Source organism: Macaca fascicularis, chromosome 1 (assembly GCF_037993035.2).
Source record: "Macaca fascicularis isolate 582-1 chromosome 1, T2T-MFA8v1.1".
Classification (NCBI taxonomy): Eukaryota; Metazoa; Chordata; class Mammalia; order Primates; family Cercopithecidae; genus Macaca; species Macaca fascicularis.
This window is the reverse complement of record NC_088375.1, coordinates 203,113,762-203,127,172: the sequence shown is the minus strand read 5'-3', so window position 1 is coordinate 203,127,172 and position 13,411 is coordinate 203,113,762. Positions and strand designations below refer to the sequence as shown.

Here is a 13,411-nt window from a genome sequence, read left to right as displayed (position 1 = left end):
AGGTCATGACCTTAGAGAGACTGAAACAGCATGTTCAGTTGTGTAAGTACTTAAGTGAACAGAAAGTGAAGTACCGAACTTAACCAAAAATGGAGTTTAGCCAGGGAAGTACAATGAAACAAGAGATGGGGCAAGGCTGAAAAGCTGAGTGATTGCCACAATGAATCAGAGTCTAAGCTAGGTAATGAGGGACATGAAAAGGTAAAGAAGTAAAGACAAGTGACAGGATCAATGAATTCTGAGACTGGTCTCACTGTCACCCAGGATGAAGTGCAGTGGCCCAGTATCAGGTCACTGCAACCTCCCATGTTCAAGCAATCCTCTCACTTCAGCCTCCCAAGTAGCTGGGACTGTGGTCCAGATGGTAGTGCGCCACCACACCCGGTTAGTTTCTGTATTTTTTGTCAAGTCGGGGTTTGGCCATGTTGCCCAGGCTGTGGATCAATGAACTATAAATATCATTACTATAACCACCCACTGTAACTGTTTTATGTCTACATATCTGACGCCCCCTCCAGACTGAGGTCCTCCAAAGTGAAATGAGTGTCGCATCTTTTCCTAGTATCTGAGCATGTTGTTAGTTGGGTGGATGGATGCTTACCCATAGTGAAAGGGAAATTCCACACTCCCAAGTTCTGATATATTAATATAGAGTTGTTACTTCCTCATTGTTCTTTAATACCAATTCAAGTACAAAGTTGCAATGCTCCACCAAAATCTATGGTATAAATAAGCTGGGTGCAGTGACAGGCTACTCAGGATGACCACAGTACGCGATGATTGAGTCTGTGAATAGCCACTGCACTCCAGTCTGGGAAGCACTGCATGACTCTGTCTCTAAAAAATAATCATCTATGGTATAAACCAAGCCTTTGACAAGATGCTGAATTCCTACAGGGTTATATACAAGAACTGAACCAGAAAATGTACTAGATGTATCCCAGCTATGGTTAAGTTGGCTCTTACTAACACCTCAGTGACATAAAATCTTTGAATTTCCAAGCCTCTAACTATTTTACCTCCTTGCAGTAAACTAGCAGGACCCAAAACAGTCCTTGAGAATAGCAGGCAAAGAACGGGGAACACATATAAGTGACATTTTGTTTTTGTTTTTTTGAGACAGGGTCTCTGTCACCAAGGCTGGAGTACAGTGGCATGATCATAGCTCACTACAGCCTCAACCTCCTGGGGTCAAGTGTTCTTCCCACCTCCGCCTCCCAAGTAGCTGAGACTGCAGGTACACACCACCATGCCCAGCTAATTATTAAAAACTTTTTGTAGAGATGGACTCACCACGTTACCCAGGCTGGTCTTGAACCCCTGGGCTCAAGTGATCCGCCTGCCTTGGCCTCCCCAAGTACTGGGATTATAGGCATGAGCCACTGCGCCCAGCCTAAACTCTGCTTTATAAGCACAGACATAAACTCATGAGGATGGAGGGAAAAAATGCACAAAGAGCGTGTAAAATACGTTTTATTGTTCTTTAAAAGGGTTCAGGGTTTGGTTTTAAATCAGGCTGCACACCTTTCAAATCAATCTGACATCTCTATGTCAAACTGGCTTCAGCTAGCAATACTTCATTAAATCCAAAAGAAAAAAATTGCTTTAATTTTAATGAAAAAAAAAATCCAGTTTTAAGAACAATTAACATTAGTCTTTAAAACAAAATGAGGGCTAATGTTTCATGTTGCTTTATACATCCTTCTCCTCAATACAGAACCAGGAATGTAATTTTCCTAACTCAGGCAGGCACTGATACTGATGGACACTGCGCGCGCACGCACGCGCGCACACACACACACACACACACACACACACACGCCCTCCCGGCAAACAACAAAATTCAGAGTGTGTCAAAGGGAAAAGGTTTGTTATTGTATTGATCAAAACCCAGTGGAGTCAACACCATCTATCTTAGCAGGTATGCTGTTTTGATCTTGAGTCTATATTAATGGAATCTATTGTTGTGTTCTGAAATAAAGAATTTTGGATATACTATTATGTTTTAAAGTCCTATAAACAATTTCAAAAAGCATTATTTTGTTTTGTTTTCTGGGATGGGAGAGGAGAGAATCTACAGATTTGCATTTAGTTAAAAATCAAAACTCCAGCAATAGGAAATAGGCAGTTCACATAGCCGGCCAACATTTGAGGTATCATCAGTGTGAGACAAGGTCCCGGTCTGTTCCTACTGGCCTAGCTGACACTAACAAAATGGGAGGCTTATGGCTCTGCACAGCAAATTCCAGCAGGACAAGATGACTTTAAGCCTGTATTCAGAGCCTTAGAAGCAGGGCACTACTGAGTATGTAATATTTAGAGGAGAAAATAGTGCAAGAGCCCCTGATGGTGCCCCTCTACCTGCTTTGTCCATGCAGCCTGATCGTAACTGCCTTCCACAAAGGAGCAGAAAAACAGCTTTTCTAGATCAGTACGCTAAACCCAGCAAACAATCTGCAAAAATGGTACTACACCGCTTCACAAGCAACACAGTCCCTTCGCTACTCACTGGGTTGTGCGATGTCTCTCTTCTACCCTGTTATGGCCTGTGGACACATGCTCACTAGGCATCATTGTTGGTTTTAAACCAGGGATTTTTTTTTTTTTTTTTTTTAAATCTCAAAAGAACCTAGTAATAACAAGGCAATCAGTGGTTAAACTGAACTTTACACATAGGGGGCAGTTTGGAAAACACACACCACAAGCATTTCTCAAGTCGAAAATATGTGAATTTGCTGCTACTCCTTTGATGGTTCCTGAAAATTCAGAGTACAAGTCCTAAAATAAAAATTTTAAGCTACCAGCATTCTCTGATACTAGACAGAAAATCAGAGTAACGCTACAGCCCACAATTCTACAGGGTGTAGAAAGTACGCTCACTCCCTGGACATCTTTATTGATGGCCTGGAGTCCTCCCTTTTAGAAGACAAGTTTCTGGGATATCCACTTAGTTTCACTGGTTAGGGAAGAGAAGAATTTGACTCAGCTAAGTTGAGAAGAGACTCCTCTTAAAATGCCGACTTAATTTCCCCACTAATTTATCAAAATAAAAACAAAACAAAAGGCTCTTGGCTACTTTGCCTAGTATTAGATAGGGTTTTGAGAAAAAGAAACTAACATGAACACCCTTTCATCAGTAAAGACTAAAAACCACCTGGATCATATAATATATATATGTGTCACTGTTTTTTTTTTTTTTTTTTGGTGTTTTTTTTTTTTTATCTAAAAGTGCCCAGGTGGGCTTAAGGCTGCCAGACTGCACGCACATCTACAGCAACAAGGGCTTCTATTCCATCTACAACTTGGATCAGGGGGAAAAGGGAGGTGTAGGAGAGAAAGGAAAAAAGAGGGGAAAAATATACCACCACCCCTCCCCCACAAAAAAAGGGAAAAAAATCCCACCACAGGGAGATCTAGTGCCAAGCATAATGGAAGAGTGTGCTCCCCAAAAAGATGGTTCTGCACAGGCTAATGTTCTGCTGGTTTTCCTTAGAGACCTATTTTGAAAAAGTTTAAAAAGACAGGAGACTTCAAAATAATTCAATCCTGGCAGAAATTCAAACTCCAAAACTAGGAGCAAAATCATCCTTCACTGAATTAATTCCTTTTCTCTTTCTCTTTTCTTAAACATTTTATTCATTTTATAGAGAGATTTCTTTTTTGTTTGCTTTTGTTCCAATCATTAGGAGAGTGGTTGAGGAGTACTGAATCCATCACTACTTTGATGACACAGGTAAGATTCCAGATTCACATTTCCAGGTACCAAGAGTTCCCTCTAAATGCCACAATCAAGTAAGCCTTCGTTTACATGTCTTTCTACTGAACACAGCAATGCCCATTGGTATCTCTGAAGCGTAATCGCATCTTAGGTCGGTATTTCTCCAAGTAAAGCAGCTGTTTGGAATTGAACGCTCCCCTTCTTTTTCTGAAAATACAAGAATGGCAAACTTTATCATGTAAAAAAAGGCTGTCTGATTCACTGAAATGCATTATTTACATCCGAAGGCCTTTCTAATTCCACACAGCTGAAAACCAGCGTATTTCCCATACTACAACACTTCTTAAAGAGATAAGTTGCAACGTGAACTTTCTAAGTCCTCCTAGAAGGAATAGAAGAATTTTTCTTGCTGACTATCATTATAGTCTATTAACCATTTAATAAAGATCAGAATAGTTTATCCAGCAACATCTGACTACATTCTTCCAATTAGATTGATGTATTCTTCAGATTAGAGTTGGTAGCAAGTTTTTAATTTAGGATGCTAAAAAATAATATTCAGATGAAGAAACAGGTTCAAGACATACACAGATAGCATTCCTTGAAATATGTTACCTTCCTAGCCGCTACCATATATTTCATGCTCTGTCGCAAATAGTCTTTTCTTTCGTTTTCTTTTTTTAAAGGAAGGGTCGAAAGGGAAAAGGCAAGACAAAAATTGTCAAAGAATTCTGCATAACAAAATAGCATGACTCGTTATTTCAGATCAATGTCAAGATCCTGCATCCTGATTCTGTCCCTGAATAGATCACTTAAGAGTCCCAGATGAGGCCAGGCGTGATGGCTCATGCCTATAATCCCAGCACTTTGGGAGGCCGAGGTGGGCAGATCATGAAGTCAGGAGATTGAGACCATCCTGGCCAACATGGTGAAACCCCCGTCTCTACTAAAAATATAAAAATTAGCTGGGCATGGTGGTGCGCACCTGTAGTCCCAGCTACCTGGGAGGCTGAGGCAGGAGAATCGCTTGAACCCAGGAGGCAGAGGCTACAGTGAGCCGAGATCGAGCCACGGCACTCCAGCCTGAGCAACAGAGCGAGACTCCATCTCAAAAACAAAAAAGAGTCCCAGGTGATTAACTGTTCCTCTACACGTTCTTCTTGCCTCCTCCTAATAGAGAATTGTATTTGGAAGGTATTTGGAATATATTAAAAGGGCCATTTTCGAGATTCCTAGATACTCAAACAATATACTGGACACAGTCTATAATGTCCAAATTAGAAAACTTTTTAAATCTGGAAACCAGCTGTACTGAGTCTCTATCACCTGCTCTAAATTTTTTACTTCTTCAAATAATACTTTAAGCCAAAAAAAGCAAATTATCTCATACTATAAATGAATATCGCTTCCATAATTCCTTCCTCATGCATGATCTTGCTTTCTGTGTTTCTGAACACAAAACTTCATACTCACTGTCTTATAAACTGAACCGCATCTTCGTACTTCATTCCACATTCAATCAAAGCAAGTGCAACCAGCACAGGTGCCCTGCAGAAAGAAACCCATATGTAAGTATTTGTAAGTCTTGGAATGAAGGATTTTAAAAAACCTGTAACTGCATATTACCAATGCAATACATGAGCTTTCTTTTTCCTGTATACTAAAGTAGCTGGTATCTGCCTAATATAGTAAATATATCTCATCATCATAAATTCTATGATTTTTTTTTTTTTGGTGGTGGGGGGGGGGGACAGACGGACAGGGTCTCGCTCTATCACCCAGGCCAGAATGCAGTGGCACAATCATGGCTCACTGCAACCTCGACCTCCCAAGACTCAGGTGGATCCTCTGGCCTCAGTCCCTCAAGTAGCTGGGACTATAGGTGCCCGCCACCATGCCCAGCTAATTTTTGTATTTTTAGTAGTTAGTAGAGATGGGGTTTCTCCATGTTACCCAGTCTGCTCTTGAACTCCTAGGCTCAAGCAATCTGCCTGCCTCCACCTCCCAAAGTGCTGGGATTACAGGTGTGAACCACAGTGCCTAGCCTGATTATCTACTTTTAGTAAAGCACAAAATTCTAAACCTTAAGAGATCTTCACTCTTTAAAACATCACATTATGTATCAAATTTTCTCATCACTAGATATTATCAAAAATCCTTCATTGGTCTTTAGCCATTATCACAGTAAAATAAATGGCCAAACATATTACGTATCTCCAGTGTGTCAGAATTTTCATTACCAATTGATTTTAATATTTCCTTATCAAATGCTAAAAAGGTGCTAGACTTTTTCAAGTAAATCCTTTTGATGAGCTAGGAAAATGCCCAAGAATTGATGACTAGGAAAAGTTCTATCTTTTTAAAAAATTTTAACAAAGGAAATGATGTTTTTATAAAGCCCAATACAGTGCACCAATTTTGGAATACCTAAAACTAGGATAGCTACTAGTTATAAAACTGTCAAGTCAAGTTACAACATTATCTTCAATGGTCAGTATAAGGACTAAAACTTCTAACCTTATGAACGAACAGTACCACACTACAAAAAAGGAAAATAGCAAACAAAAGGGCAGAGCAGAACTAACAGCCTGAGTCACCACCACCTTGAGGCAATGGCAGCCTACACTAATGTTCTGAGTCAAAGTGTGCATCCTAAATTGGCATTTAATCTGCCGTTGATGACAGCATTGCAACACCATTCCAAGCAATGCTCAGGGGAAAAGGTTTTAAGATCAAAGTCAATTCTTGCCCATACATCTCCTTTCAAGAGTTCAGATATCTGTTCTCTACCTATTAACTTCCCATTCATCTCAGTACAAAATTACCCATGTATAGATTCATCAAACTCTAAAATTATTTTAATTTTGTTGCCTATTTCAGTGACCTGAACTTTTTTTTTTTTTTTTTTGAGACGGAGTCTCGCTCTGTCGCCCAGGCTGGAGTGCAGTGGCGCGATCTCGGCTCACTGCAAGCTCCGCCTCCTGGGTTTACGCCATTCTCCTGCCTCAGCCTCCTGAGTAGCTGGGACTACAGGCGCCCGCCACTGCGCCCGGCTAATTTTTTGTATTTTTAGTAGAGACGGGGTTTCACCGTGGTCTCGATCTCCTGACCTTGTGATCCGCCCGCCTCGGCCTCCCAAAGTGCTGGGATTACAGGCGTGAGCCACCGCGCCCGGCCAGTGACCTGAACTTTTGATTACTTGAAATAGGGAGAAAAATAAAACACCCACTAAATCCAGGCTGGCATCAGAATCAGACAACCAGATGAAACGAACAGCCTATTCTGAGAAATCATTACACTAGTTTTTCTTCTCATTTCCTTTCCTTTCAGGTAATTTAATGTTACTTCGTATAATATATGCAAATACCTACCAAAGTGAAACTTTCAACTAACTTAGGCATGGTAATGAATTCAGACAAAAAGGGTACTAAGGGTAAGAGTTTACCTTCCCAATCCCGCAACACAATGCACTGCAACACAGCAACCTGGCTCTTCACGAAATTTGGTTTTTAACAGGTTTAACCAATCATCTACTATCTGATTAGGGGGTGGAGCTCCATCATCAAATGGCCAATCCTGAAAAGAAATCACTTTTTACATTAATTTGGTATCTTCTCCAAGATTAACATTCTAATATAAAATAGCTATGCAGAGTACACACGGCAGGCCTAACTGAACTAACCGCACTATATATACCTATTGTTAACACAATTCTGATCATTGCTGCAAAATGATCCAGGATTAAAATTAAAGTTTGCCAAATAAATTAGCCTTCTCAATGCAGTGTCACACACATCTAAATTTACAAAAACTTACAGAAATCTCTATCAGAGTCATAAGAGCTAGTGTTCTCCCAAATATGGTATCTGAATATAGTAATTAGACATAATAGACAAAACTGTAATTAAAGACAAGACAAAGTAAGAGAGAACACAGCACATTTGTCAACATGATTTAAAAGACCACTCTGGCAAAGCATATCAACTGGTGTTTCATTGATCTCTACAGATAACTGAAGATTATAATTGAAGATAACTAAGTTATGACATCTTTAGAGAAAGGTTATCTGATAAGAAATCTCCAATAGTTAGTAAATCATAACAGAAACATACTACCATCTTTGTGCTTATTAAAAGGCAAGCAGCAATTATATATGTCCCCATTGAACAAGGACAGTGCTGCATGACAGGGTCCTGGGCAAATGGAGACCATTTTGTCAAGTATCCCTTTCTCTTTCTGTATTCACCTATTTGGGGGCTATCTTTCAATTAAGACTAAGCCCACGAGCATTTACAGTACAGGCAGGGGTTTATCTTCCTCACTACTTAGCAAGAGGTCCTAAGAAACCAACACAAAAGGGGAGTGGAGGAGGGGGTCTGGGGGCTGACATTTTATAAGCCTTCCCTCCTCCCATCTAAGCTTCAAGGACAGAAATGCAAAAACAGTTAGGAATTTTTTTTAAAACATAAGGCTATTCTAATGAGATTGCATAAGGACACTTTAAGATACTAGAGGGGGAAAAAGAAAAAAGTGACAGAGCATTAAATTGATTCTGCATTCATTATTGGCACCACTAGAACACTTCATGTAGCCCATTAGCCATAACAGTACATGTTTGAGTTGACAACTACGACCCGTAATTAGACTGTCAGTGTTATTATAAATGGCACTAGAGTTTAACTGTAAATAGCAATAAAACCAGTACCTTAGTCAAGAGCTTACTTCCTCTAATACTCCCTAAAATGCACCTAGTTAAGAAACAACATAAAACATGCTTCACTTACTCATATAAGTAGTGTCTATTTTTAAAAAATCATTAATCATTTAGAAACATTTGACCCTCAAACTGATACAGCTAAAAACCCCATTAGTCTATTCCAATGTGTGTCTGGTTTGCAAGAGCATTCAAAGGATTGACAGGCCTTATTTGGGGATATCCTCTTACCATGAAATGTTCCAAAACCCTCTTCACCTAGCAAAAGTAGATTAACTCTTAAAATCTCTGTCTGGGAAAAGGAAATTCCAAGCCTAAGCTAAATGCCCTTGTTTTTTCAAGTGTAAGTTAAACCTTTCATTTTATCTGATCATAGCTATTTATTTATTTATTTGTTTGGGTTTTTTTATTTATTTTTTTAATGACTTCTTTTTCTCTGGGTAGATACCCAGTAGTGGGATTGCTGGATCAAATGATAGTTCTACTTTTAGTTCTTTAAGGAATCTCCACGCTGTTTTCTACAGTGGTTGTACTAGTTTACATTCCCACCAGCAGTGTAAAAGTGTTCCCTTTTCATGGCATCCCTGCCAACATCTATTTTTTTTTTTTTTTTTTATGGCCATTCTTACAGGAGTAAGGCGGTATCATATTGTGCTTTTGATTTGCATTTCCCAGATCACAGCTATTTAAAACAAAACAAAAACCTAAATTTAAAGGCCTGGAATAAATCTTAGGCCTACCATTATCTTCTACAAACTAGTTCAAGTTCTTTAGTTCATTTCTATTTCACAAAGATATTTACCAACATTACTAACTCAAACAGACTATGGTCAATCCAGTCATTTTCTCACTACGCCATCTGTCAAAACAAGTTGATTTTTGTTCACTGGAGAACATATTCATAATGCAGCAAAATAAACTTGTATGCAGCTTATTTTCAGAAGTTTAAATTTTATTACTATTTTTTAAACACAGGGCTGCATTTGACACATTTATACTCATTCCCAGTGATTTCCAGCAGTGGACAGTAAAGTCATTTAGAAATCTGACTGCAAGCAAATTATCACCATGCCAAACTATTAAAACACACTATTGATTGACTGATTGATTGACAAGGTCTCTGTCACCCAAGCTGGAGCACAGCAGCACAATCATAGCTCACTGCAGCCTTGACCTCCCGGGTTCAGGTGATCCTCCCACCTCAGCCTCCCAAGTGCTGGGACTATAGGCGCATGCCCCCACGTCCAGCTAATTTTTGTATTTTTCAGAGAGAGAGGGTTTCACCATGTTGCCCCACTAGTGTTGGAACTCCTGGGCTCAAGTGATCCACTCACCTTGGAATCCCAGAGTGCTGGGAACAAGCATGAGCCACCACACAGGGCCCTAAAACATTTTTTTTTTAAACACGTTTGGCTATTTAGTTTTTGTTTTCACCAAAATGGATATGAGGAAACTTTATGGATCAGATATGAGAGAAGTCCCTTACCAATAGGTCATTATTCTTTCTGCATCAACTGCCTTCCCAACCACTGACCAATAAAATAAAGACTACAGAACTACCTCTCAGTAAGAAGCAGGAACATAACCTTAAACCAGTATCTTCCTTATTACCTTCTTCTTACCTAACTACCTATATAAAATCTCCAGTTCTCTTCCTACTACATAACCTTCCCACAATCAAACCAACAGCCTAAAGACACCTAAAACTACAAGATCATTTCATTACATGCTCCTAAAAGCTGCTCCTACAACTTAGGGAAGAAAGAATAAAATGTTAACTAATCTGACGCTCCCATTTGCTATAAGGAAACAGCCTATTTTGGTGCTAAAAAGGAACTTAATTTAAAATAACTCCAATCACTTTGTGCTCAAATTGAGCTAGGTAAGAAATCTAATCACCTAAAGCTCCTCAGAAACCTAACAAAAAGTATCAGAAACTATGTTGATTACTCTGGAACAAGATGCCTCCTACCTCTCCTCATCCTCTTATCCCACCTTTTTGCCCCCTACAAGTTATCCACAAAATATTAAGTAACTAATCTTGTACTTGCAAAGTGGCAGAGTTCCATATGGACTTAAGAATGTCTGATGGAAATTACTTTTGTTATATTCAAATTAGTAGCCAAGAAACAAAGCTAAATATTGCATTAATTTCCTAAAAAATAAAAATTGCAAATTTACATTTTGTTAAAATAGGAGCACTAAATTTTGTTTTTTATTAGTTGAAAATACTACGATTTTAGGCTTTAAGAGCACAAATGAACAAAACTGCCAATCTGTTAATCCAAAGGAATTTGAAAGATTGCTATCAATAACGTATTTTCCACTACAACCTTAAAAAATCCAAAAGTACTACTGCCAGGGTTTTTTTGTTTTTATTTTTGAGACAAGGTCTTACTCTGTCATCCAGGCTGGAGTGCAGTGGCATAATCAAGGCTCACAACAACCTTGACCTCCTGGGCTCAGGCGATACTCTCACCTCAGCCTCCCAAGTAGCTGGAACTACAGATGTGTGCCACCATGCCCACCTAATACCAAGTTTTAAATTTTTTTTTTTTTTGAGATGGAGTTTCCTTCTGTCACCCAGGCTGAAGTGTGGTGGCGTGGCCACAGCTCACTGCAGTCTCAACCACCTGGGCTCAAGTGATTCCCTCACCTCAAAAACCCAAGTAGCTGGGACCACAGGTGTGCACCAACATGCCCCACCAGTTTTTTAATTATCTGTACAGATGAGACCTCACCACATTGCCCAGGCTGGTCTTGAACTCCTAGGTTCAAGTGATCTTCCCACAATATTGGGATTATAGGTGTAAGCCAGTGCACCTGGCTTAGTTTTATAAGTATTTATGTTTGAAAGATACAACTTGTTTGTCGTGAAAAAGTTAAAATACTACACACTCACTAGAACGTGGATTCCTTCTTTTTCAACTGGAGCTTTATCATATGTAGCATCACAAACTCGAACCAAAGTCGTCACTCCATACTTCTTAAGTTCCTTTAAAAAAAAAAAAAAAATTATAATGGAACTTGTTTTTGAAACCTACAGCCAAAAACGTAGAAATGTACTATTATAGGCTGGGCACGGTGGTTCACACCTGTAATCTCAGCACTTTGGGAGGCCTGAGGCAGGCAGATCACAAGGTAAGGAGTTCGAGACAAGCCTGACCAAAATAGCGAAACCTGGCCTCTATTAAAAATACAAAAATCAGCTGGGCGTGGTGGCACCGGCCTGTAATCCCAGCTACTCAGGAGGCTGAGGCAGGACAATCGCTTCAACCCAGGAGGCAGATGTTGCAGTGAGCCGACATCGTGCCACTGCACTCCAGCCTGGGCGACAGAGAAAGACTCCGTCTCAAAAAAAAAAAAAAAAAAAAAAGAAATGTACTATTATAAATTGAAACAATGAGATATCATTTTTAGACAAAGATCAGAATTGTTCTCACTGTTGTTACACACTTAATGGACACTGATGAAATCTCAGTGGGAGTGTAAGACTCACCTTTCTAAAGGGCAATTTGGTAGCATAACACAAAAACTTACACAAAAGTTCACATACACTGCGACCTAAAAATTCTACTTCTGGGAGTTTATACAAAAGAAATAAAGACATATACAAAGATTTAGGTAACAGCATGTTCACCACAAACTGGAATGGTGAAAAATTAGAAACCACTAATTGTCCAAAAATAAGGGAATGATTAAAGAAGTATGGCACATCCATATAGTGAACACTATGACAGCTATAAAAACAATACCAAGGAAGATGGGGAAAGATTTTTAAAAATATATAGTGTGATCCTATCTGTATGTGCATTTATGAATATACACAGATATATGCAGAGAAAAACATCTAGAAGCCAGTTATTAACAATTAAATATTGTTAAATTTTTTGCTCACCTGTATCTTTTTATTTTTATGAAATAAACACTGCTTTTTTTAAAGAAATAAAATTCTGAAACCAGGAGAAAAAGTGGTATATTAAAAAGACAGCTAATGCAATTATAGCCAGAAGCCTTGCTCCTTTAAAACTCTCCCTATGGTGAATGCCTAACCCAATGACTACCTATCTTCAAGGGGCTACCAACATCTTTTTTATAGTTGCAGGACAGTGGCCTGTGCCACTTTTGAAGTCTATGGCCAAGGAATCCACAAGTTGAAAATAGTACCACACAATTCAGCCAGGCTTAAAGCTAACTGAACAATGTGAGGGCATACCAGGCCTAGAATCAACTTGTACACTGTGTATACAAAGTTAAGAAGCTCAGGGAATTATAAGTATAAATAAGCAGGCACAGTGATATTCTTTAAGAAGGGTCCATCATTTAGTTATTTAAAGTGTAAAATTATTTTAATTGCTAAAGGACTTCATTTTTCACAAAAAGGCCTTCTTATAATACACACTCAGGAAAGGTAGAAGTATTAAGTCAGGAATTTTTTAAATGTTTCAAAATACAAATAAAATCCCATTAAAATAAACTCTGTAATAGCCATTCATTGAAAAGCTGTGATAGAATTTTTTATGGTATTTGTGACCTTAAACAAGTCAAAACCTCTTGTGGTCTCAGTTTGCCATCTATAAAATGAGAATCACTAGGAGTTCACCCACCTTTCTAAGTCTACTCCATAAATACAGCAAGAGAAATCATTTAAACTCAACAACCCAAGAATGATGAAAAAGCTTATGTTCTGGCCAGATGCAGTGTAATCCCAGCATTTTGGAAGGCCGAGGCGTGCGGATCACGACGTCAACGATCAAGACCATCCTGGCCAACATGGTGAAACTCCGTTTCTATTAAAAATACAAAAATTAGCTGGGTGTGGTGGCGCGTGCCTGTAGTCCCAGCTACTTGGGAGGCTGAGGCAGGAGAATAGCTTAAACCTGGGAGGCGCAGGTTGCAGTGAGCCAAGATCATGCCACTGCACTCCATCTCAAAAAAAAAAAGACCGGGCACAGTGGTTCACGCCTGTAATCCCAGTA

At 39.2% G+C, this 13,411-nt stretch overlaps 1 protein-coding gene across 4 annotated transcripts in view; it reads right to left on the bottom strand.

Moving 5' to 3' along the window:
* Positions 1–1,457: 1,457 nt before the first annotated feature.
* Positions 1,458–13,411, bottom strand: part of PTP4A2 (protein tyrosine phosphatase 4A2) — a 29,406-nt gene continuing 17,452 nt past the window's right edge. For 3 of the 4 annotated variants that reach the window (XM_065525802.1, XM_065525824.1, XM_065525812.1), the window contains 4 exons: positions 11,335–11,427; positions 7,164–7,294; positions 5,192–5,266; positions 1,458–3,925 (listed from right to left, as the gene is read on the bottom strand). In XM_065525802.1, coding sequence (XP_065381874.1) covers positions 3,817–3,925; positions 5,192–5,266; positions 7,164–7,294; positions 11,335–11,427 — 408 coding nt within the window. In that variant the 3' untranslated portion in view covers positions 1,458–3,816. The remainder of the gene's footprint in view (positions 3,926–5,191; positions 5,267–7,163; positions 7,295–11,334; positions 11,428–13,411) is intronic. The other variant, XM_065525825.2, reaches the window with a different exon arrangement.